This window comes from Schistocerca gregaria, chromosome 6, assembly GCF_023897955.1.
Source record: "Schistocerca gregaria isolate iqSchGreg1 chromosome 6, iqSchGreg1.2, whole genome shotgun sequence".
NCBI lineage: Eukaryota > Metazoa > Arthropoda > Insecta > Orthoptera > Acrididae > Schistocerca > Schistocerca gregaria.
Genome location: NC_064925.1, coordinates 479,918,136 through 479,946,089, shown reverse-complemented (window position 1 = coordinate 479,946,089; position 27,954 = coordinate 479,918,136). Strand labels below are relative to the sequence as shown.

Here is a 27,954-nt window from a genome sequence, read left to right as displayed (position 1 = left end):
AATGCAAAATCCAATCGTTCACCACAGAATTAACACATTGCAAAATGATTAAAAACAAGGAATCAAGAAATTTCCCATTTTAACTCTGCTTTAGTGTGACTGCACGCTGTCCATAATGTGATAATAGTGTTGGTCTTCCATACATAATAATAAGCACTTACGCAACAAAAGTTTAGCTGGTCTGGTGCCACTACATGTCCTTCCTGAAACAGCTACAATGAATTAGAACTCTTACCATTCTCAAAACTGAAAGGGTGATTCTAATATGTTCTCACTTGCATTCCGAACCATTACTGCCAATATTGTGTGCGAGGTATTCAGGACTTCTGAGTCAAGTACCTTTATCAGTAGTTAGGAATGGGTAATCAAGCAAGTTGGGAGAAAAGGCCTTTTTTTTATTAAGAAAAACAACAGTGCTATAAAGTAATGGAATGTATTTTTTTGCACAGTTTCTCTTTAATTCTTGATCATGGCAGTTGCTCTAGTAGTTTGAATCTGTATCTCTCTGTACACCTTACCCTTATTTTGACTGATATTATTTAAGTTTATTTCACATTTTAGTTTTTACTTGAACAATATTTGCACTTGTATGCAACACTACCCAGAAAAGTAACCAAACAGGCAGCAGAGCAGCCACAGCAACACTAAATAACCAGTTGCCATATATAAGATTATCAACAACAGCAAACAGAAGTGCTTCACAACTTGCTTCAAATGTCCTCAGCACAAGCATATCTGAAGGCTCTTCTGGAAAGGTGTATGCAGAGAATGTGAATACAGTGAGCATGAGAAGTGAAAGTGGATGCAGAAGCAACCACATTATTCTCCGAGTGATGTTCACCAGCCTCCTGCAAACATAAATTCAGCATTATCAAACTAACAAAACACTACAAAGCTGAAGTTGATCAGTGATCAGATAATTAAAACATAATGTAAAATGCCATTAACAATATTCCAAACAGAAAAGAACTATCCAACAATTTGAGAACTATATTAACACACTGACAGCCACATGGCCCTGTGGCAGTCACAGTGGAGACTCATCCCTGATGCCTGGCTTGGCTTAAGCCTGTTCATGAAATGTCCGTCACTATGTCTCTGACAGTCAGTGTATTAAACTGTGATCAACAGCAGGGTTGTTAGTGCTTTTGCTGAAATGTATGAGATGAATATGCTTGTAACAGGTAAAATTAAAAATGCATAGACAGAATTTCCTTAAAATTACAACTGCACTCTCCTATTCCACCAACATTCACCCACCTAATCATGCAGAATGTACAACAGTAAACATTAAAATGAATTATTAAAATCCTAACTGAACTACAGAATAAATGCTTTAAAATAGTTCAGGTAAGTGTGGATGGATGATTACTCACAAAACAATCAGGACGAGCCGGCTACATTGATTATACATTAAAATTTTCCCCCTAGCAGTTTACAAAATCTTAAGCTATACATCATTTCTCTTATCTACTAATATAGACAATAGATCTGCTGTTAAATTAGCCTCAGCCCTCTTTGTTTGAATACAACATATGTTTAATTAAAATCTTACATACTAAAATCTACATCACATGCACTGCACATTGGAAGGTCCTCCCACAACGGCTGGAAGCTATGTGTCATTGGACTGTGCTTTACCCAAATACATTTCCTGCAGCCCAGAGAAATTAGCAAATTGACTTATTTTTTCATTAGTTATTATTTAGAGTTAGCTTTACCCTGAAAATGATACCTGGATACACTGTAGCCTGCCAAACTTCACAACATATGGCAACATTATATATGATTGTATTGTACTTCATTCTTTATCACGGAGCTGGAAGCTGCATCTTCTTCTTCTTCTTCAAGAAAGAAAATGTAAATATAACTCTGTTAAAAGCAGAGTAAATACATCAATCAATTTAGACTACTGTAGTGGTAAGCACAGCAAGAGACTGTGGAGGTGCAAACTTAAATGTGAGAACTGCTAAAAGTGAAAGTATTCCCCAAACACACACTCAAAATAATTGACATTACTCGCACCTCCTTATGGTGCCAGTATTTAAATACCAGTATAACTGGTGACCATGACAGGGTGGTGCCAGGTATAGATAACTCAAGTAATTAAAATATATAAAACATTTTGTAAAATTTTTCCATAGAATTAATTTTTTTTCTTTGTTGCATAAGACAAATAATACTCTCCAAAGAAAGAGAGGAAGGATAACAAAAGAAGGATTAAGGATGTGCATAGATGGAGAATAAAATTTGTATGGGAGGAGGAGGAGGAGGAGGAGGAGGAGGGAACTGCTGAAACCTCTGAGAAGGTAGGAAAATTCTGACTGACAGCTTGCATGCCTGCAGTTGTTAGTGTCTCACTCGTACCAAATACTAGTAGTACATCCCCCCCAATCCTAAAAAGTGGAGCATTTTAAATTTTAGTAAAGCAGTGAATTTATTAAAAATCTTTTGTCTGAGAGTTTTGAGTGAGTGTAAGTGAGACAACACTGCAGTATATGTTTGCAACAGGTCACAGGATAATTTAGAAAATTTTCTTAAAGTTCATGAGCGTATTTTTGATCCGTCATTGCAACTACAAAATGCGTGATTTTTTCGCCAGACAGGTTTTGCTTTATTGAAGTAAAGCATCATGTGATCTGTAATTAAGTTTATTTATATTTTGATTTGCTTTTTAGATCAAAAAAACAGTTCATTAAGAGTAGGTTGGTTTGTACTTATGGTGATTTTTCGGCTGATTTCTCGCTCATATCGAGAAATGCCATCTGCTAGCACATCATTGTTTTGCTGTGACAAACACTGATAATTTTCGTCTACTTTTTAGATGTTTTGCAGCACTACACATTTCTCACAACACACTTTTATGCACACAACCGTATTCTGTTTGTTTTTGTACTTCATGTATGTATTGCTGTTTGTGTTTTGTGGTGTTGCCAACTTTTCACTACTTTGTCTTTGATCTGCAAATATCCTCTTTTAATTTAGATTACTGTATGTGTGTAATTCTATTTAAGTATGTTTTTGTATATTTATGTACTGTGTAAGAGCAGAGAAGGGATAGTGATGGAGTGGGGGGAACCATAATGAGTGGACATGAGACATAAGTATATAGCGTGTAATGGAGTGTGAGTTAGAGGAGAAGGCGGAAAAAAAAAAATATATATATATATATATATATAGTAAAAAAAGAATACATAGAAAAATGGAAGAATTCATCAGCAAAAACAACAACAAAAAGTTAAAATTAAACCCAACTAACAGATTTCAAACACAAGTTAAAAACTCACTCAAAAACATTGAGTATACATTAACAGACAGAGAGAAACAGAGACTTGTATGAAAAAAATCCTCAAGCCCCCAACATGAAATGTCAACCAAAGCTCCATAAAGAAAACTATCCAGTCCATCCCACAGTAAATTTCAGAGCAGCTCCTACATACCTACTAGCAAAACAAATGCAGTCACAGCTCAACCAGTATTATAAATTAGAAAAGGATAGAACAATCAGAAATACCTCTCAACTAGTAGAACATATAATATACACTAAAATCCCTGACACATCAACATTGCTCTCCTTTGATGTAGAAAGTATGTACAGTTGCATTCCTGTTAGTGAATTCATAAAAATAATTGAAGAAAACCTGAAAACACACAACCAGCTACCTCATGAACACACAGATGAAACCATAAAATTACTACAGTTAATAACACAACAAAATTACCTTGAACTCAATCAAGAATACTACATACAAGGAGGAGGTTTACCCCTGGGTTCACCTATGCCAGAAACACATTAGCCAACGTTTTCATGAATCACATAGAAAAACTAATATTTGAAGACACAATAACAAATAAAAGCTACAACGTCATCTACTGGTACAGATACATGGATGACATAACATGTATGCTTTGCTTAGTTCCTGTTGTTCCCTTTGGAACATAGGGCTGTGACGAAATTCCTAGCAAGATTTCTAGCAAGTCTCTTCACTTCATTCCAGGTTTTCCCATCCTCTGCAGCTTCTCTCTCGATTGTCCTTTTCCATGCCTGTTTGGGATGACCACGTTTTCAAACTCCTTGAGGGTTCGAATCCAAAGTCATCCTTTCAATACCTCCATCTGATTTCCTCAATGTATGCCCAATCCAGTTCCACTTTCTTTCTTTAATTTGTATATTGATTGGTTGCTGATTTGTCACCCTCAAAAGATCTTCATTTGTCATTATATCTGGCCATCTCACATTTAAAATACGCCAGAGACAGATTGATAAAAACTTGGAGCTGGTTTTTGATGTGGTTAGTCACCATCCAAGTTTCACAACCATACAACAGAACAGCCTTCACATTGCTATTGAAAAGCCGGAGTTTGGTCTTCTTTGAGATGTTCCTATTTCTCCAGACAGGGTACAGTTGTACAAATTTGCTTTGTGGATGCGATTACGGAAGTCCTCCTCAGCGCCTCCTGTAGTTGTGACTATACTTCCAAGGTAGAGGAAAGATTGGACATGTTCTACATCTTCTCCATTAATGGCCAGCCTATTCATGATGGTCAAATTTATCTGCATTTCTTTGGTTTTGCGAACATTTATCTCGAGGCCTGCAACTTATGCCTCTCTCTGTAATTTGGCCAGTTTCTCTTTGATGTCTTGATATCATTGTGCCATTAAGCAAATGTCATCTGCGAAATCTACATCTTCGAGTCTATCCCGCATCCCCCATTGTACACCTGTGTTCTGTCCCCCCATCACTCTCTTCATCACATGGTCCAACACCGAAAGAAATAGAGTTAGCGAAAGAATACACCCTTGTCGTACTCTTGAATTAACTTGGAAAGGCTCTGTTAGTCCTCCATTATGTAGTACTTGGCATTCATAGTCTTCACACATTTCCTTGATGATGTTAATAATCTTTGTTGGAATGCCATATTTTGCAAGAGTATCCCACATGACTCTTTGATTGATAGAGTCGAAAGCCTTTTCAAAGTCAATCAAGGTGCTACCACTCTGCACTTTGTTCCAGAATAATTCTGAGAGTATTGATAAGGTCCACAGAGCTTCGATGTTTTCTAAAACCCACCTGCTCTCTCTTTAGTTGTGCTTCCACAGAATCCTTAATATGGTTTAAAATGATCCTCGAAAGTACCTTACTCGGTACTGACAATAGGGTTATGCCCTGTCAGTTGTTGCAGTTAGTAACATCTCCTTTTTTGGGTATTTTCATGATAATACCTCATATTCAATCTGTTGGCAGTTTCTCCTCTCTCCATATCTTCTCAAAGAGGATGTACAATAACTCAACAGTGCTGTCCAAGTCTGTTTTCAACACCTCAGATGTTATATTATCTGGTCCTGGTGCCTTCTCTTTCTTGATCTGCTTCAGTGCTATCTGAATTTCTGCTTTCGTGGGTGTGGTGCATTTAAAGCAATGCTGGGACTAGGATCATTGTTTTCCGTTGGTTCTTGTTCTTCTACCTCCCCACTGAGGTCTCTATTTAGAACTTCTTTAAAGTGTTCCTTCCACCTACATGATTGTTCTTCATGTGTAGTTAGTATCTCCCCTTTCTTATTCCTTACTGGTCGGTTCCTCTGGAAGCTTTACTTTGAGAGCATCTTAGTGATATCAGGTTCTTTCACATCCCCCCTCGCACTGCCTGTTCTGCTCCATCAACCCGTCCATCTATCCATCTTCTGTGGTCTCTTCTCACACTCCTTTTTACTTCCATATCTGCAGCTCTATAATCAGCTTGTGCCTGTGCTTTTTGTTGCCTGGTCCAGCTCTGATTTACTTTTCTCTTGGCCTCCTTTCTATGGGTGATTTTCCTCCAGGTATGTTCAGACATCCAATCTCTCCGCAGGTGATTTTTAAAGCCAAGGTGTCTGTTACTCACTTGCACAAAAGTATTCTTAACTTCTGTCCACATTTCATCCATGTCCTTATCCTCATCCATCTCCAGTTCCAGTGCCTGGAATCTATTCCAGAGTTCCAGCTGGAACCCCTCAGCTATCTGTGGATCTTTCAGTTTACCTACATCGAATCTTCTATTCCTTGGCTTGAATTTCTTTCTGGAAGCCACGATCTTCATTCGGAAACTGGCAGTAATAAGATGGTGGTTGCTATTTGCATCTGCTCCTCTTCTATTCCACACATCTTCCAGGCTCCTCCTGAACTTCCTGGATACTATGATGTGGTCAATTTCATTTTCTGTAATATGATATGGGGATACCCATGTCATCTTATAATATCTCCGATGAGGAAACAAGGTTCCTCCTATATGAATGGTAGAAGAACCTAAAAACAGAATACAGCAAGTACCCAACGACATAAAAACAGTACACAAAAACAGGAACTTCAAAATAGAAGAAGAACAATAAAACACAATCAACTTTTTAGACATAACCATAAGAAAAGATAATAATATAGACACACGATCAACATATATAGAAAATCCACAACAAGTGACATTATCTTAAATGACACTTCAAACCACCCACAGAACCACAAACAAGCAGCAATCAGATGCATGTTAAACAGGCTGAACAGGATTCCCCTAAACACTTCTAATTACCAGAAAGAGTTAGTCATTATAAAACATACAACATTAAAAAATGGACTCAAAGAAACAAAGGTCAACAAACTGAATAAAAAATAAAAAGACAAATAATGAAGAAAACAAACCAAACCACACTAACTCGTACAACTTGCACTACAACAAAAAATGGAATAAATGACCTACCACAACAAATTCACTCATAAAATAGGAAACATATTAAAAAAATAAGGCATAAACATTTCTTGCAAAACAAACAATTGCATACAAAACCACATCCCAAAATTAAAATCAAAATCAGACAGATACCAACAATGTGGTATCTATCAGCTCAGTTGCAGAGATTGCGAAAAGATATACATTGGAATGACTGGCAGGACATTTGACACAAGATATAAAGAACACATCAGAGCATTCAAATTCGGTAAAATCATCCAGTATTTGTGGATAATCTAAAAGAACAACACCACTGACCATGCAATATTGAAAACAATATGAATATAATAAAAATCAGTAAAGACAGACACCTCCTTCCATTTTATGAAAATTTCTACATACAAGAAGGAATTAACACAACATAAACAGTTGTTCAATGACCAGATAAATACTGGAAAAGAATAATTGATGAAATCACGTGAAAAAGAAAAGAGCCCTTTTCACCCCCCCCCCCCCCCTCCCCCCTCACTCAGAGCTTTATTTCACTTCTCACTCCTCACCTTCTCCTCTCTCACTCCATCACACTGCTATATACTTGTGTCTCACGTCCACTCATCATGGTCTTCCCCCCCTGCACTCCATCACTATCCCTTCTCTACTCATGCACATACACATTACATAAATACACAAAAACACACTTAAATAGAATTACACACATACAATAATTTAAATTAAAAGAGAATATTTGCAGGTCACAGACAAAGTAATGAAAAGTTTATGTTGGCAACACTACAAAACACAAACAGCAATACATACTTGAAGTACAAAAACAAACAGAATACAGTGGTGTGCATAAAAGTGTTTTGTGAGAAATGCATAGTGCTGCAGAACATCTAAAAATTATAAATGTCTAACACAGCAAAACAACAATGCGCAATCAGACGGCATTTTCCGATGTGAGCGAGAAATCAGCCGAAAAATCACTGTTAGTATAAATCAACGTATTCTTAATGAACTGTTTTTTGATCTAGAAAGCAAATCAAAATGTAAATAAACTTAATTACAGACCAATGATGATGCTTTACCTAAATAAAATGAAGCACATCTGGTGAAGAAATCATGCATTTCTAGTTGCAATGACGGATCAAAAATACCTGCATGAATTATAAAGCAACTATGGACACTATGGCCACACAAATGAAGAATTTCTCAGAGTTTTTAAGAAAGGGATATTCATTTCAAAATTTTGTAATTAGTAAATCACAAAGATAGAAATGGATGCAGCAGATAAAACCACTGTTCACAATTCAGTGATTAATTTACAAGCACAAAATATCGCTGAAGATTAGATGGATAGGTCACATAACTAATGAGGAGGCACTGAATAGAATTGGGGAGAAGAGGAATTTGTGGTGCAACTTGACTAGAAGAAGGGATCAGTTGGTAGGACATGTTCTGAGGTATCAAGGGATCACCAATTTAGTATTGGGGGGAAGCGTGGAGGGTAAAAATTGTAGAGGGAGACCTAGAGATTTGGAAGGATGTAGGCTGCAGTATTTACTCGGAGATGAAGAAGTTTGCACAGGATAGGGTAACATGGAGAGCTGTATCAAACTAGTCTCTGGACTGAAGACCATGACAACATGCAAACATCAAAAGTGATGTGACAGATTTATGTGCAAACTTGTATATAGGTGAAATGTATTAGACCTCACATGTCAGCTAATATCAAAGACATTTATGTGTAGTTATAAGAGCAAATTTATGTCATTTTTTCACTTCTTAATGTAAGTCATGTAAAATTTTATGCACTTGTACAAAGACATGTAAAGAAAACTATGTATAAAAAGGGTGTCTTAACATGTGTGAAATGAAAGGTACTTCAAGAAAAACTGTCCACCTATCATATGTTTAGTGAGTGTTGAATGAGAAATAAAACTTATGTGAAGTAGTGATCAAATTTGTGTGTGCCTACAACGACAAAAAACGTTCTAAGTACCCTCTGTAGTAGCACTGGATGCCCAGCTTTACTACAAAGGAGGAATTAAAACAAGTAATTAATTGACTTACACAGAATATTGTGAGCTCTCATAGTGATGCAGATGATACGGGATGGCCTTTCAGACATTGAAATATGTGATGGATGACATGCCTATATAACCATGGTTGGAACTTTATAGCTTCTCCATTGCGGCATCAAACTTTTTAAGCAAACACACGTAAATGTTCACTTATCCTACGGAGTTACCCTCTAGACACCATAATGATGTGGAATTGATCATTGCCTACCAAGTTATAGATCTGAGGCTGAACTGTTCTCCATAGTTGCACTGTTGGTACTGCCAGGCTCACACACAGCAAAAAACTAATTTAAAACATGCTCTTTGTTGAGTCATGATCTCTCAGAAACTGAAACTTTAAAGTTTTGTAAATTCCATGTAAATTAATTGCAATATAAATAAAGCTGACACATGCAGGGGATAAATAATATATAAACTTGGCCACAAATAAAGGAATTTGATCTCCAACCAGGCCAAAAAAGTAGTTTAAGTGATACTTCCGTACGAAATTTGATAATTATGCTACATATGTTTGTAAAATGCACGAATACTGTATACTGTCATCCAGTAATAATAGACAATGCCAGTATACAGTAGGGGAGCAGTTGTGACAGATCTTATTTTGGTTTAGCCGTAAAGTTTATGTCATTTAATAAGTATCTGAATACTTTGAGGGGAAAAAAATGCAATATAAACATGCCCGCACCAAAACACGAAATGAAGGAAAAGAAAGATGAACATATATATGTATTCTAGTGTTTCCTTAAGCTGATATCAAATTTTTCACTCTTCAACAATCGGTCTCTTCCCGTTCGTGATTCTGGGTGGCTGTATTGCGTGTGCCTCAGACAACAATATATATTTGTGTAAAAGTTTTTGCAATTTATTTTCTATGAAGGTAGGCAGTATCTTTCATTTCTAAATAGCGTCTTCCTGATAATGATACATGGATACACTGTAGCCTGCAAACTTCATAACACAGGACAGCTCTATTTAGGACTGTATTATACCGCAATCCATATCATGGAACTCGACACTGCATCTTCTTCTTTGAGAAAGAGAAGGTAAATATCACACCGTTCAAAGGAACGTCAATATATCAATCAATTTAGATTGTTACACGGTTGATCATAGCTAGAGAATGTGGAGGGAAGAATTTAATATGTATTAATTGCTACCAGTGAAAGTATCCATCAACCACACACCTCGAAATAATCCACTTTATTCGCACCTCTTTACACACCTCCTTTAGGCACCAGCACTTAAATACTACTGCAGCATCCACTTTGGCTGACTTTATTTCAGACTGTCTTTGGTTTTTCATATGTATCCAGATGGGAAAGTGGCCGCTGGAATGATAATGGCTGCCCACTGCCCACCACACAATGTCGGCAAGTGCAGGAGAGTGAATCTACAGATCTACACCAGAGAATGATCCTGTAGCAGTGCTGAAATGTGTGCTCTACCCAAAGCTCATGAGGCACAATCTCAACAAATGATGTTCTCAATAGCTCAACCTTGGGGACAGATTGTGGTAGACCCCTATAGAAAAATTACGTGTTTTGAAATCCCAACAGAAGGCGAATGGTATGAGGAGATGCGCAATAAGATCCCTGAGAGCCTCCTGAACTATGCATTCATTACAGAGCATTTATAGAGGGCACAGTGTTGGTTTGTACAGCACACACACTAGCATAGTAACTGTACAGTATTGTATTGCAGTACTATATCGCACTGTACTGTACTGCACTGTACTGTACTATATTGCAGTAACTGTACACAAGTTGGTGTTGAGGAGGAGAGAGAAGGCATAGTATTTGTCAGTGATGTACATGGCCACATTGCCTTTAGCCCTCTCCCTGCTGTAGTCCTCCTTTAGGGGAGGCTACAGCTCCTTAGTGCATGGGCATTAGACTGATCTGCCCTTTTTTAAGGATATACAGCTCTTCGAAACTCATCCAGAACTTGTTCGATTTTCACTACAGTACGGGTGCCATTTTATTGGTGAAGTATTTGTACATCTGACTATTTCTTGCTGCCAAGAGTGCAGACATATGGCAGTCGAGTGTTCAGAGGACAAACTTGTTGGTTCCCTATGAGAGACTTTGTACCCCATTTCCTTTGTGGATGCAGAGTGCAGGATGGTCTGATGGCTTTTGACTCTCACTTCACTGTTTTTTTTTTTTTTTGTTTTTTTTTTTTGTGATTTTAGCAGTGATGGGTGTTCTAACATGCTGGATGTTGCACTTTGTAATATTCTTTGCTGTGATGTATTATGATTTTTGTGTCCTCAGCACACTGCTTGACTGATTTGCTTTGTACAAGAGGGAAGGTAGTGCTTGTTTTACAATATTCACAAGAGTATGTATCTGCGCTTCCACTGCTGGTCTACACATGTACAGACATGTCACCTTTGGCAAAAAGTGTCTTGGACACAAATGTTGATGGCTGCATCGACCTGCATAATTTTTTCACCTCATTGTATGGCATTCGCTCAGTTACTATCATCTTTTCACACACATTCATTCACACAAATAAGCACACCTCACACTCACATGTGACCAACACCTCTGGCAACTGGGGTCGGAACGAGTGTGTGTTTCCATTTCTGAAGAAGGGTTTGGCTGAAAGCTAATTAATATCTGTCTTTTCATTATCCCTGTCTGCAATTCAACCTGCCGTTTTTACCGTGAGTAGCAAAAAAATCTAGTACACTTACCTTCTGAACATGCCTATGTATATACCTCAAAATGAAACATATATACACTTTAGTCACATTAAAGTGTCTCACAACAGTACAAGAAAATAGGACATACGGATAAAGTCAAACGATGGAAAATCCAGGATGGAATGTAACAATATTATGAGAAGGAAAGTTGCTACTCACCATACAGCGCGCGCGCGCGCGCGCGCACGCACGCACGCACGCACACACACACACACACACACACACACACACACACACACACACACACACACACACACACACACACACGGGGGCGCGCGCGCGCAAGCGCAACTACACACACAACTGCAGTCTCAGGCAACTGAGGCCACTTTCACGCACAATGGTTGTGTGTCATTCACTTGGCTCTACTGTAGCCACTTAATGCCTAAGTTCGAAGTACTACACAGCGCAGTGATAACCTCTGTCCTGTTTGAGTCATTTTGATAACTATTGTTTTAAGAATATTCTCAAACTGATATTCTGCAGCTATAAATACCCCTCAAAATCCACAGAAATAAGCCTCAGCAGCTGAAGAATTATTATGAAATGTACTTCATAACTTTAGATTTACAATTTAATCAGGCTAATTACACTGACGAACAGCGTATCTCCTGCCAATGTACTTCACTTTAACTAACTCAGCTTGAAAATCCAAAGAAAATAAAAACAACAGTGATATTAATTATTGAATACCACAACACTAAATATTTAAGGACACACTGATTCGTTTGATTCATTTACACCACATTTGTCAATCACAACATAAAATGTTCATAACAGAGGTCTCTGGCACCAGCTACTGGTTTTAAGTGTAGATGCATGAGTAGGAATAAAATGATGACATATTCATTAATGTTAACACTAGTCATGTATACATATCCTGTAAACTGACTCATTCAACACCAAAGAAGCATGCAAATGATCTAGGAAGATGCAAGTAACTAACTATACAACACATTTGATACAATGAACAAAGGATGTTACCAATGTGAAAACAGATCACATTTCTGTCTCGATGCGAACTGGAGCAAACAATTACACACAGCTCGGGCCGCAGCTTGACTCGTAAACAGTGTGGAGTTTCCTCCTCCGATGCTGAGGGGGATGCAGATAGGTTGTATACAATAAGTTAGTTACAACAATAACTAGTGACACATTCACCTCAACATAAGTACCGACCTAGATAAATAATGCTTAGTACACCACTGGTTTCGACTGTCAGCAGCTTATAAAGCTCCTCTAACACTTTGTTGCCTAAAAATTCTTGCAATTCTAAGATGCAAAAGTTCTGTTCAGATTGTGGCAGCAAGCACAAGTGATACTGCTGCCCTGAATGTGATGACATGTACCAGTTGTGTGGCCCAGTCAGTGTGAAGAGCACACCATGGGTCTGCGCTGCTCCATGCCTGCCATTATGCCAGTGCCTACAGCATCCAATGAAGTCCTAAGCTGAGGCTCACCAAAAGCATCAACAAATATGCAGTGGGCAGTGAAGTTCTGAGGAGACAGAGTATGCCATGTGACCGATGAGAATGGACACCTACAAGCAGCCCGGTTCCCCTTAGTTCTATCAGTCACAGAAGCAAGAGGTTTCGTATGGCTACCAAACAATTCCACTGCTAGTCCTCATTGTATTACAACTCGAGTACAAGAATATCATTTGCCAACCAACTTTTCTTGGTCTCAGTTCACATAAGTTTTTAGCCTAGACATACTCAATATTTCTGGGTTTTAGATCAATATTGACTGAATCTCATTTCAGCTGTGATTTCATTCGATAATCTAGAAATTTTTATGTACAAATTATCAGCAACTGTCTGAACATAGTTAATGGTGAAGCTAAGACAACCGGTCACAAAAGCCCAAATCGTTTGAACACACTATCGCCCCAACAACTGTGGACCTTGCCATGGGTGTGGTAGCTTGCACGCCTCAGTGACACAGGTAGCTGTACTGTAGGTGCAACTGTAATGGAGAGGTATTAGTTGAGAGACCAGACAAACGTGTGGTTCCTGAAGAGGGGCAGCAGCCTTTCAATAGTTGCACGGTCAACAGTCGGGATGATTGATTGATCTGGTCTCAAAACACCGACCGAACCAGCCTTGCTGTGCCGGTATTGCAATCAGCTGAAAGCAGAGTGAAACTACAGCCGCAAATTTTCCCGAGAGTGTGCTGCTCTACTATACGGTTAAATCGTGATGGCATCCTCTCAGGTAAAACAGTCCCCTCATCTCTGGGCAGGGCTACTTGGGAGCATCAGGACAAACAAAACTATCATTCTATGGATCGAAGAATGGAACATTAGATTCCTTAATTGGGCAGGTAGATTAGAAAATTTATAAAGGGAAATGGATAGCTTGGAGTTAGACGTAGTGGGAATTAGTGAAGTTCAGTGGCAGGAGAAACGGGACTTCTGGCCAGGTGAATACAGGGTTATAAATACAAAGTCATACAGGGATAATGCAAGAGTGGATTTGATAATTAATAAGATGATCTGGGTAAGCTACTATGAATAGCATAGTTGATACAGTTAATGCATTACCGTAACCAACAAAGGCACGAAGCTCGCACCTTCTGTGACGATGCAAACCGAGATCTCTCTACTTCCTCTTGTTTTGTCATCTGCCTTCTTAAATTCATTTCATTTTCAGTTTTGCCTAATTACCATCAATATACATGAGTATAATCTGCATTTCCATAAAAGAGAAAGGTTGGCCCTAAGTCTTAAGGAATACAGCATCAGGTCTGGTTTAGTGTATGTAATTAACTTCCTAAATTATTTTGACCATTCCTAGTTAGTATCTTTTGTTATAGGGTGAAATCAGTAATTGTTTCATGACTTAAATTCTATTCTTGACTTACAAACAAATATAAACTCAGTAATAATATAAAAATTTGGAAGAGGAACTACTAGGGTTCTTGAAGTAGTTATCTGGCTCTATTCAAAAACATATTAGTAAAGCTAGCCCTTAATTAATTCCAAAACAGTTATCAAATTTGTCAAAAGCATTGTTTGTGTAACTATATCTGTTAATTTCAGAATTTAAACTAATAATTCGGCTTAACCTTTGTGGTAGAAGAAACTGTTAAAACAAAGGAATTTTTTGATGTATTTACTTAATTGAGTGAGTTGTGTTTTAATTGTAATTTCTGCAAATTAAACATCGAACAATGTATAGTATCAGTGCCTATTATTGTGAGGATATATAAAGGATGGATTTTTGGTCTCTACACAGTCAGTCTGCAGCTGTGTTTCAGAGGGGAATTATGTACTGTTTCAAGTAATGACAATGCATCAATTTATTAACAGTGGAATTTGTGTAACACGAATAGGCCATGTGTTAGAACAAAATCTGTTCAATTTATTTGAGAAATAGTGTCCTCGTATCTTATTATTCTGCAAGAAATGTGAACTGTGTGGTTAGGTTTTTACTGCTCATAGATGTTCAACAATAAACTACTGTACCAGTATGCTGCTCCTTGCCTGCAACCTATTAATGAGGCTTATCGAAATTTACCAATAGTTAATTGGCCATATAACTGTGTAATATTGGGGGGTTCTGAATAATGAAAGTAAAGAACAGTGAAATGCAATTGTGCAACTGTTAGCTATATCATTTACAGAGAATTATAAGAACACATGAAGCATATTGACCCAAAAACTTACCTTAGAAGATAGGTTAAGGAAAGGCAAATCTACATTTATAGCATTTGTAGACTTAGAGAAAGCTTTTAACAAAGTCAACTGTAACACTCACTTTCAAATTCTGAAGGGAGCAGGGGTAAAATACAGGGAGTGAAAGGTGATTTACAACTTGTATAGAAGCCAGACGGCAGTTATAAAAGTAGAGGGGGATGTGAGGGAAGCAATTCTTGGGAAGGGAGTGACATGTTGTAGCCTATCATCAATGTTGTTGTGTTATTCAATCTGTATACACAGCAAGCAGTAAAAGAAATCAATGAAAAATCTAGAATAGGAATCAAAATTCAGGGAGGAGAAATAAAAAAAACCTGAGGTTTGCCGATGATGATGTAGTTCTGTCAGAGACTGTAAAAGGCGAAAATGCAGTTGAACGGAATGGACAGTTCCTTGAAAGGAGGATATAAGATGAACATCAACAAAAGCAAGACTATGATAATGGACTGTAGTTGAATTAAATCAGATAATACTGAGGGAATTAGATTAGGAAATGAGACATTAAAGTAGTAGATAGGTTTTGCTATTTGGGCAGCAAAATAATTGATGATGACCAAAGTGGATATGATATAAAATGTAGATTGGCAATGGCAAGAGAAGCATTTCTGAAGATGAGAAATTTGTTAAACTGAATGTTAGGAACTCTTTCCTGAATATGTTTGTCTGGAGTGAAGCCATGTATGAAAGTGAAACATGGATGATAAACAGTTTAGACAATAAGTTTTTCAAATGTGGTGCCACAGAAGAATTCTGAAATCAGGTGGATAGATCACATAACTAATGAGGAGTTACTGAATAGAATTGAGGAGAAGAGAAATTTGTGGCACAACCTCACTAGAAGAAGGGATCAGTTGGCAGACAGATTCTGAGACATCAAGCAATCACCAATTTAGTACAGGAGGGAAGTGTGGGAGGCAAAAATCCTAGACGGAGACCAAGAGATGAATACGGTAAGCAGATTCAGAAGGGTGTAGGTGTGATAGTTATTCGGAGAAGCAGCAGCTTGCACATGATAAGAGTCATGAAAAGCTGCAGCAAACCAGTCTTTGGACTGAAAACAAAAACAACAACAAGAACAATTACTGCTGCTGCTGCTGCTGCCCTGCAAAACTCAGCTTGCCCTTTTCTCACATGATGAACTATAGATGAAGGCCAACATACAAATTCCATATTCCTAGACTTCCAAAAAACATTTGACACGGTGCCCCACTGCAGACGGTTGTTGAAGGTTCAAGCACATGGAATAGGATCCCAGACGTGTGTGGCTATAAGACTTCTGAAGTAACAGACCCCAGTACGTTGTCCTCAACGATGAGTGTTTGTCAGAGATGAGGGTACCATCCGGAGTGCCCCAGGGATGTGAAATAGAACTGTTGTTACTCTCTATAAACATAAATGATCTGATGGATAGGGGGGACAACAATCTGTGGCTATTTGCTGATGATACTGTGATGCACAAGAATGTATTGTCAATGAGTGACTTCAGAATACAAGATTACCTAGACAAAATTTCTAGATGGTGTGATGAATAGAATCTAGATCTAAACACAGAAAAGTCAGTTAATGCAGAAAGTAGGAAAAACAAAACCATAATATTCAAGTACAGCCTTGGTAGTGTGCTACTTGATGTCGATTAAAAATCTGGGCATAATGTTGCAAAATAACATGAAATGGAATGAGAATGTAAAGACTGCAATGGGGAAGGTGAATGGTCAACTTTGGTTTATTGGGAAAATTTTAAGAAAGAGCGGTCCACCTATAAAGAAGATGACATATAGGACACTGGTGCGACCTATTCTTGAGTACTGCTTCCATGTTTGGGATCTGTACCAGGTCGGATCGAAGGATGACATCAAACCAATTTCAAGGCAGGCAGCTAGATTTGTTACCAGTAATTTCAAACAACATGCAAGTGTTATGGAAATGCCTCAGGAACTCAAATGGGAATCCCTGATGAAGGGAAGGCAACATTCTTTTTCGAGTAACACTATTAAGAAAATTCAGAGAACCAACATTTGCAGTTGACTGCAGAACAATTCTACTGCCACCAAGGTACATTTTGCTACGGAACAGGAAGGTATGAAAAATTAGGTCTCGTATGGAGGCATATGGATAGTTGTTTTTGGCATGACACTTAGCATTGGCTGAAACAATATATGTCTGAGTGGTAGACACATGTACAAAATACAGTTCTGTTCAGGAATGCGCACAGGAACTGAAGAATAAATCAAACACAGAATGAATAACAAACATAACTGTGAAATACATATAGTGTGAATACTCAATACATGGAAGATCTGCATGTGATGCAGTATGAAGTCCTTTGCATACTGATGGAGTTGACACACACAATTTTAAGTCTCCATACAGCAGTTCTCTTGCACCCGGCCGATGTTGAAGTTCCATGAAGTTAACTGTCCCAACTGTGAGTTGACGTCTCTGAGGTGAGATCAATTCTGAACAGTGATGTGCCTCACTGCACTGCTAAGTGACTCCACTGGTACTGTCAGGGACTAGAATGCCTGGACCCCAAAGAGTAACTGGTGAGTAGCTGGCGACTATCTGGAAATGCCGCTGCAGACAACACCTCTATATCCAGTCGAGTCTCGCACCCTGATGGTGCTGCCACACAGGAGGCGTGGACCTGGTGCAGCTTGGGATTGGAAGGTGCCTGTTGCTGTACTAAACACTGGTGGATAGCAGCTGCACTTGTGCTCCCAACTACAGAGTCTTCAATGATGATGCCCCCCTGAGTGGTAGTGACTGTGTAACGATACCTCAGTTTTTACCTCATACTATTTGTGAATGGAGTAGGAAAGGAAATGACTAGTATGGTACAGGCTACCCTCTGCCATGTACTGTACCGTGAATTAGGGAGTATATATGTAGATGTAGATCCCATTTGTGAAGCTGTAGGAGCTAATTACACAGATATATTCCCCCTTCCATTTCCTCTACTTTTGCTAATCGTACTTTAGCTCTCACTCTGTCTGTTTAATGGTCTCTGAATGGAAACTGGAAAAGTGGTTGTCGATTATTATCCTTGATTACCTACCTTATTTGATGCATTTCCCTTCATCTTTGCCTCCTTTCTTCTTCACAACAAGTGTGCTACACCTAACCCCCCCCCCCCCCCCCTCCCTCCCCTCCTTTGCCACTCACCCACAACACACAACACACACAGCAGTAGTTATTTTTGAAGAAAGACTTTATCAAAAAGCTTAGCAATGAGTCTAAGCTTGTTTGTGTGCTTCTGTACCATTATTCAGTTAGTGTTTAACAGGTTACCTTTATTCCTTCCATAGTTTGTAAAGATAGTACTGTTTTAGAGCTTCCTGGTTATTCTCCATATAATTTCTCTAAATTAATCTGCACAAATCTCCTGCCATGCTTACAGTAGCTCTTTGATGTTCAGTTGCACTGTGTCCTTACACTGATTACCCCTTTAATGTAACTGGGAGTTGTGTTTGGTTCACTAATCACAGCATACTTTTCAAGAAATTTTGCACTTAACAGCTCCCTTACTAGCACAATTTTTATTGGCTTGATGATGCTTGTACCATTATGCCACCTTTTAATTGATTAAAGTGTCCCTCCTAGATGCTCAAGCGCTTAATGAATGGAGAAAACTGACTTTTATTCAAAACCACCTACTTTAACAACAAACAATACACAATTGGACCAGAGAACAACACAAACACTTTACATATATATTGCCCAATAGGTCCGATGAAGCAATAAAAGATACTGAGGCTAAGATTTTTGCCCTAAAGACTTTCTACAACAAGCTTTGTACATATAAGTTGGTTAAGAGAGGCACACATAAGCGAACGAACTAAACATAGTTAGATGTAAACGGTCATCCAGAAGTTGCCGCTAATGACAGTTCACCTCGACACTCACCCATCCTTCTTGGGCATGCTGCTAACCTACAGATGGTACCCCCACACCCCATTCTTGTACTGTTTTTGCAGCATGGACACAAAAGCCAAGATCACACTTTCACAATGTTTAGCTATCTCACACCTCTCACAATGGTAGCTGATGCATGCCCAAACTAATGGTACTGAACAGTGTAAGCTGGGAACTCTTGATATGCAAAAGCCTTGAACTGAGCTTATTTGCCTTTACTTGCTTAACAACCTCTTCTTTGTTTAAATATAAATATTTAAAAGCATCAAATTTGTTTTGCAGTAAACAGGAAGAAAGAGAACATTAGTTTGAAGGATACTTACATGGGTATTAAGGATGCGATGAAGACTGCTGAACACAGATACTAGAGGCAGTTTGAATTCCATATTAACTTTTCACAAAAACAACATAAGCAACATACAAACCACACTTTTGCACAAATATCTATGGGGAACATGTTACACATTAGTTCTATAACACTCACCCTTTTTTCGTTGGACTCACAGACAGTGCCACAGGTACATAAAGTGTGGCTAAAATGAAGGACAGTGAGAAGTTGTGCATTCCAACAGCAAGTAACAATGTAGCCAACTCTAGTAAAGCAGCAATATTCAGTAATGAGCAACTCTTGAACTGCTGGCCTACAACCCTGAAATACCAGAGATCAAAAGGAAATATCCAATATTAATTCAGTTGTTGAACTAATCAGGTACTAGAAACCAAGCAATACGTAGAAAATCAAGTCACTTTCAACAGTGTTATGCTCACCTGTCAAAGGCAGGCAAAGGTAACAGTACAAGACTGTAACATAAGTAGCCTGCAAAAACAGACAAATCTGTTGACAACCCAATAAGCTCTCTCCCTACCACACTGTATGCGTCTGCTGCAAACAGGGCAGCAGTGCCAAAGACATGTGCAACAAGGAAGACAACTCCTACTGGAATTACAATTAATTCATGGTCCACCTGTAAGAGGCAAAAAAGAAGAAGATGCTGTCAAGTAACTGTCTACCTTAATTAATATATGCTGAAAACCATTTAAAAAATGTTTTATACCCTTACATGCAAAGAAATTTAAATTAGAAAGTTACTGACAAAGTGTCACTAGAAGTGCACTGGATTAAAAATGACATTGTTCAGTTGTAATAGCGGGTGTAATTGTAGCATCCACATCTATATCTATATCTATACTCTGCAAACCACTGTGAGGAGCATCACAGACGGTATGTCCCATTGTATAAGTTATTAGTGTTTTTTCCCATTCCATTCATGTATGATTATTTGAATGCCTCTGTGCATGCAGTAGTTATTCCAATCTTATCCTCTTGATCCCTAAGTGAGCAATATGTAGTGGACTGTAGTATATTACTAAGAGTCATCATTTCAAGCTGGTTCTTGAAACTTTGATAATAGACTTTCTAGGGATAGTTTATGTCTGGCTTCAAGAGTCTGCCAGTTCAGTTCCATCAATATTTCCATGACACTCTTCTATTGATTAAACAAGCCTATGACTATTCATGCTGCCCTTCTCTATGTACGTTCAATATCTCCAGTTACAGGTCCCACACACCTGAGCAATTCTAGGATGGGTACACAAGTGATCTGTAACTAATCTCCTTTGTAGACTGATTGCACTTCCCCAGTACTTGGTTCAAATAGCTCTGAGCACTATGGGACTTAACATCTGTGGTCATCAGTCCCCTAGAACTTAGAACTACTTAAACCTAACTAACCTAAGGACATCACACACATCCATGCCCGAGGCAGGATTCGAACCTGCGACCGTAGCAGTCAAGCTCCCCAGTACTCTACCAATAAACTGAAGTCCACCACCTACTTTACCCATGACTGAGCTTATGTGATCATCCCATTTCATATCTCTACAAGGAGATACACCTGGGTATTTGTATTTGTTGGCTGATTCAAGCAGTGACTTATTGATGTTATAGTCACAGGACACTATGTTTTTTGTTTTGTGAAGTGCACAATTTTACATTTCTGAACATTGAGGGTAAGTTGCCAATCTCTGAACCACTTTAAAATCTTATCATGATCTGACTGAATATTAATGCAGACTCTTTCAGATAGTACTTTATTATACATAACTGCATCATCTGCAAAAAGTCTGAGGTTACTATTAATGTTAATCTGCAAGGTCATTAATATGCAACATAAACAGCAGGAGTTCCAACACACTTCCCTGGGGCATACACAAATTACTTCTACGTTTGATACTCTCTCCATCCAAGATAACACGTTGTGTCCTCCCTACCAAATTGTCCTCACTCCAATCACAAATTTCACTTGATATTCCATGTGATCACACCACTAAAATTAAGTGTAGCTGAGGTACTGAGTCTAATACTTTTCAGAAATCAAGCAATACTGCCTCAACCTGATTGCATTGCCTTGCTACAAAGTTTTCAGTTTGTTGTGTGAGAAAAGTCCAAGTTGGGTTTCACATGGTTGATGTTTCTGGAATCCATGCTGGTTGGAATTGAGGAGGTCATTTTGTTAAAGATACCTCATTATGTCTGAGCTCAGAATATGTTCTAAGATTCTGCAACAAAGGACATTGGATGGTAGCTTTGTGGATCATTTCTACTATCCTTTTTACAGACAGGTGTGATCCATGCTTTTCTCCAAGAACTGGGCACAGTTTTTTGTTCGAGGGATCTACTATAGATTACAGTTAAAACAGGGGCTAACTCAGCCACAAATTTAGTATAGAATGTGACAGGTATTCCATCGGACCCTGGAGTATTGTTCAATGTTAGCAGTTTCAACTGTTCTAGTGACTTCAGCTGTTTCTCAACATAACTGACACAAATACTTCTTTCGTTCATCATTTCAGAGGTATAAGGATTAAATTGGGGCATTTCTACTGGGTTGTCCTCCTTAAAGTAACATTTGAAAGTGGAGTTAAGCATTTCAGTTTTTGCTTTGCTACCATCAATTTCTGTTCCTGCCTCGTTTGCTGGGGACTGGATACTAACTTTGGTGCCACTAACATCCTTTACATATGATCAGGATTTCTTTGGATTCTGTGAAAGACCATTTGATAGTATTCTGCTATGGTAGTCATTGAAGGCATCACCCATTGCTCTCTTGATAGCCAAACATGTTTCATTCAGCATCTCTCTATCTACAGCCCTATGCTTAGTTTCACACCTGTTATGCTGTTACTTCTGTTTCTTTAAAGGTGTCTTTACAGTGACTGAATACTATGGAGGTTCCTTCCCATTATGGAATGTTCTACTGGATACATATCTATCCAGTGCACGGTCAACAATTCTTTTAAACTTCAGCCACAGTTCCTCTAAATGCTCCTGCCTTATGCTGAAAGTTTCAGTTTCCTCACTGAGATACGATACTACTGGTTTTTCATCTAGTTTATTGAATATATATATCTTTCTGCTTGATTTAGTTGTCTGTTACACTTTGGCAATCGGTCACTGATATCAGTGTCGATGTAGAAACCCTCAAAGAGACAGGTCTATTCGTTGCCACCAGATCCAATACATTTCCATCATAAGTCGGGTTCCTAACTCTCTCTTCCAGGTAGTTTTCAGAGAAGGCATTTAGTACCGCTTCGGAGGATGTCTGATCACGCCCACCACTAACAAAACTAATTTTCTCAATTAACTGTTGGATAATTAAAGGCTCCATCAATGATTACAGGATGATTTGGGGACTTATGTACAAGTGAACTGAGGTTCTCTCTAAAGTTTTCAGTTACATCGGGGATGAGTCTGGCGGGCAATACAAGGATCCAATTATCATTTTATGTTCGTCCCTGGTACTGAATCTTGCCCAAACAATCTCACATGCAGCTTAAATTTCTATCTCAGTGGATTTAAGTTCTCGTCTACTGCGACAAATATACAACATCCATTTTTCATTTGCCTATCCTTTCAATATACACTTAAATTTCCCCCAAAAAATTTCACTGCTACCTATATCAGGTTTCAACTAGGTTTCTGCCTTTCATGAACAGTTCAAACTCTGGCACTTTATCACGAATACTTCGGCAGTTTACCATTACGATTTTAATACTCTCACCTGTGTAAGCAATCATTATCTGAATTGGACAGAGAGTAGCCTAATTAAAAAAAAGAAAAGAAAAGAAAAGAACCTTGTGTGCACCCCACACACAGTCAGTTATCTGTGTGGCAACCTCTGATGTGTAGTGCACATCTGACCCATTTAGGTGGACTCTTACAGTTCTCAGCCCTATGGTGCAAGTCCAGGAAATCACAGCCTAGTCAATCACAGAACCTTTGAAGTCGCTGGTTCACCTTTCCACTTGACTCAGAAGCAAAGTATCATGATCAGTTCTGGGGACAACACTGCAAATTGTGAGCTTTGTTGAAATTAAATGTGCAAGGCTGGTCTTCTCAATCTTCTCTGCCAGCCACTGGAATGACCTAAGTATGAGCTCCGAGCCCAAACGACATTTTTTCCAACGTGTGCCACAGTCTGCACCAACGACATTTTTTCCAACGTGTGTCACAGTCTGCACCAACGACATTGCCACAGTGGTAACACCGGTTCCCATCAGATTACCTAAGTTAAGTGCTGTCGGGTTGGGCTAGCACTTGCATGGGTGACCATCCAGTCTGCCAGTCTGCCGAGTGCTGCTGGCAAGAGGGGTGCACTCAGCCATTGTGAGGCAAACTGAGGATTTACTTGACTGAGAAGTAGCGGCTCCGGTCTTGGCAAGTGACACACAGTCGGGAGAGCGGTGTGCTGATCACATGCCCCTCATATCCGCACATCCAGTGACGCCTATGGGCTGAGGATGACACAGCGGCTGGTCGGTACTGTTGGGCCTTCATGACCTGCTCGTGAGTAGTTTTTTTTTTATTGCTACAGTCCGCAGTTGGTTGCACCCTGTTCCCTCAATGGCCGCTGTCACAGTCTCTTCAACATGTTGACTGAGACCCCCAGGCACATATAGTGCACTGGGTGTCCTACCCTGTCCCTTCCTGCCATTTCCCCAAGGGGTACCATCAATTGCAATACATTTGAACTGCCGGTGATTAATACATCGCTATTCTTTTGTGTTTGCCTCTTGGGCACCAGACAAAACAGATTTCCTCAAAAACAGGCGAAGTGAGTCCCATTGGCTCAGTTTCAGTTTCCATGAGAGACAGTAGCGTCAGCAGTGAATGGCAGTTTCGTACTCATCTCCAATAAACAAATCTAAAACTACTTACTAGGAGATGAGGTACTGTCAGGATTGAAGCTGTGAAGACAGGTCGTGATTCGTGCTTGGGTAGCTCAGTTTCCCGCAAAAGGCAAAGGTCCCAAGCTCAAGACTCGGTCCGGCACACAGTTTTAATCTGTCAGGAAGTTTCAACTAGCTAATACTCAGAATATACCTCATGGCCACAAAAATAACACACTTTATGTCAGAACTCTATAATCTGTAGAAATTTTGAGAACGTTCAACCTCATATGTACACTCAATCAAATAGGACTACATTCACAAAGCCACAAGCCGAATTTTTACTTTTCCAAAAGGTTTGAACCTGTTATGCATCAAACATAAAACTAATGCTTGTGAAATAGGTTCAGTGTCCAATAAGACAATTTCCTGTTACTACCAGAAATTCATTTCAATGTTTTATTCTTGCATTAGATACATTCCAAATACTTTGATTCTTACTGCTCAGTTCCCCAAATATGTTTCGTTTAATATGTTTGAAGCTGAAGACTAATTTTCCTCTGATAGAAAATGAGTTAAAAAAAAAAAAGGAAAAAAAAGAGAGAGAGAGAGAGAGAGAGAGAGAGAGAGAGAGAGAGAGAGAGAGAGAGAGAGAGAGAGAAGAAGAAGAAGAAGAACTGGGACTAGTCACACTTCATTAAGTGGGGGGAAAAATGACTGTCTCATATTTTTTTTACATCATTTGCTTCAGTCTCTGTTCACAACAATGGTATCACAATCAGTCTTGACTTCTTATAGTCCTCATCAGATTTTCAGCTGATAAGTTGCTATGAGACATATTGAGATAATCTGATTATGACAGTAATAAGTTGAAACAGGTAATGATACCATTTGTGTATCCTGAGGCTGAATTATTTAATAATGATGCAATTCATCTTTTTGTTCCTTCCTCCCTTTTTTATAGCCCAGCAATCCAATTTTCAACGAAGAAAAATAATCAAATACAGTTTTATATTTGTAACTTACCTCATTCTGCTTATCTGCAGTGACTTCACTGTTTGTAGTTTCAGAAATCTTGTCAGCAGATTTATCAGTACTTTGTTTCTGAGATTCTGGTGATATTTCTTGCACCTTTGACTGATCAGGAAACTGTTCAATACGATTTTCATCTCTCTCTTTCTTCTGTTCCTCAAATATTTTTAACCAGAGGGCAAAAGCTTTAATAAACAGGCCAGCACATAACAAGCCAAGACATGGCATATACATACCTGGAAAAGAAGTTCCATTCAAAGCATTATGAGAACAACTTATTGCATCATCATCATCACCACCACCATCAGCAGCAGCAGCAGCAGCAATCACCCAATGCTGGATTAATTCTTCAACAAGACATTTTCATGTATTACAATCGTAAATGGTATACATTTATGTTGCCACTGCATGTTTTTTAATATCATCTACCCACCTCCAACTAGGTTGTTGTCCCTTTTTTTTTTTTTTTTTTTTGTATCTCGGAATTCAGAAAAAACACAGCATCCATTAAAGTTGCTTCATGTCCCAACAACCTCTGTTTTGTTTTCATTACAGTCATAATTAGACCTACCTCTCTGATCTGTCTCCTGATCTTTTTGTTTTCCTGTTTCTCCAAATAAAACAATAAAATGGATTAAGAAACAATTTACACTTACTGACATCTCTGCCCTTACTCTTTGCCTTTAAATATGTCTGCTTGTGTCTGTGTATGTGCAGATGGATATATGTGTGTGTATGTGTGTGCGAGTGTACACCTGTCCTTTTTTTCCCCTAAGGGAAATCTTTCCGCTCCCGGGATTGGAATGACTCCTTACCCTCTCCCTTAAAACCCACATCCTTTCGTCTTTCCCTCTCCTTCCTGAAGAAGCAACCATCGGTTGCGAAAGGTAGTAATTCTGTGTGTGTGTTTGTGTGTTTTGTTCATGTGCCTGTCTGCCGGCACTTTCCCGCTTGGTAAGTCTTGGAATCTTTGTTTTTAATATATTTTTCCCATGTGGAAGTTTCTTTCTATTTTATTTACATCATCACAAATTTACACTTACACATGTTTATGATTCCATAACAACAGTACTGGCATGCAGAAGGCAATACCAGAAGAGAAGAAAGGCACAGCACATGCTGATAATCTCCATACTGGTAGATGAGGTGTACAAAGCCAGCCAAGATATACTAAAAAGAAAGGATGGCAGAAGATGAAGCTGTCACAATACACATACTTAAGGTGAAACCTAAACAATACAAAAGAAAACTGTTTACAGACTTTCTATGGAGGAAGAAAATTCCTCAAATAAACAAATCTTTCATTGCTCTACTTCACAATAAATGAGAAAGACATACTCTATCAACCTCCTTCTCATTTGCAATCTCAAAGCATTCACTCAAAGTATCACCAAGTGCGCAGAGTGTTGGCAAAAAAACATTGCATTCCAATAACTCAAAGGAACAAGCTGACTTTAGGAGATGATACATCACAAGGGACTACTTGTCAGGCAGGAGTGAAATTCTAGAAAGAGCAATGACTATAAATTACAACTTTGCCTAAGATTCATAGTTTTTGAGGAGTCTTAATTTGAGCAAAATCTGTTCAAGCAACCCTTAAGAAACACTGCACTGACTTTATGTATGTTAGTAGAAAGTAGAATTGTGTGTCCATATCCAGATAGTGAGAAATTAAGAACTGAAAGAGGACTCAGGAAAGGAGATTTTGTACTACCAAAACCACTCTCAATAGCTCTTTTAAGACAGTTGCAAGATTGCCTTGCATATTACCCTGTCTTCCACCTATAAGCTCTCAGATTTTCAAATCTCGTCTGGTGCAGTTCCCAACAGTCAGCCTTTCCTTCTCATCCCGTCTGGCAAGTCTCCCATGACCTGCAATTCTGAGTGACTTTCCCATAATCTATGCCTTTTCCGAGACCCCTCCAGTCCTTTACCTTCCCACTCCTTCCTTCCCCTTCAATCCTTCTGCCAGAAGGAGCAGCCACTGGCTCCAAGAGCTTGCATAATCATAATCTCCTTTTATGTGCATGTTCTGCTGCTGCTTGGTGGGTAGATTTTTTATCTATCCAACTATATTATAGTTCTCTTTTGTCACATAATAGCAGCTCTATTTTGAAAGTTTACTTTTTAAAAGGTCACTTACCTATGGAAATATAGCGGTCAGTTGCTGGTTGAAGGTAGAAAAAGTAAGACTGATGAAATCTCTCCAACAAGTTGTTAAGACTTCTAAACACTCCTTCCAGCACCCTGTATAGCAAGAAAACAGTTATGTATGAAGCTTTTTTAATAAGCCAATGCTTTTCAAGAGCACTAAAATTGAAATATCTGTCTACTGCTGTAAAATAATAATAGAGTTATTCAAATAATGGAAGGTCCAGGATGGAATGTAATAATATGAAGAGGATAGTTGCTACTCAGCAATCACCAGAGATGCAGAGTCACAGAAAGGCACAACAAAAAGACTGTCAGAATGTTAGCTTTCAGCCAGCAAGGCCTTTGTCAAAAGCAGACAACACACACACACACACACACACACACACACACACACACAAATGCAACTCACACAGACATGCTGGAGACAGACTGCAAGTAGCGCCACATTATGAGAGAAGCAACCAGGTGGAGGTAAGGAGGAGGCTGGGGCAGGAAGTGGGAGC

At 38.7% G+C, this 27,954-nt stretch overlaps 1 protein-coding gene across 1 annotated transcript in view; it reads right to left on the bottom strand.

The window, feature by feature from the left end:
* Window positions 1-417: 417 nt before the first annotated feature.
* Window positions 418-27,954, bottom strand: part of LOC126279015 (glycosylphosphatidylinositol anchor attachment 1 protein) — a 74,088-nt gene continuing 46,551 nt past the window's right edge. Inside the window, exons 8-12 of the mRNA XM_049979400.1 lie at window positions 27,441-27,544; window positions 25,292-25,533; window positions 19,865-20,061; window positions 19,581-19,745; window positions 418-848 (exon numbers count right to left, since the gene is read on the bottom strand). Of these exons, the coding sequence (XP_049835357.1) occupies window positions 551-848; window positions 19,581-19,745; window positions 19,865-20,061; window positions 25,292-25,533; window positions 27,441-27,544 (1,006 nt within the window). The 3' untranslated portion in view covers window positions 418-550. The remainder of the gene's footprint in view (window positions 849-19,580; window positions 19,746-19,864; window positions 20,062-25,291; window positions 25,534-27,440; window positions 27,545-27,954) is intronic.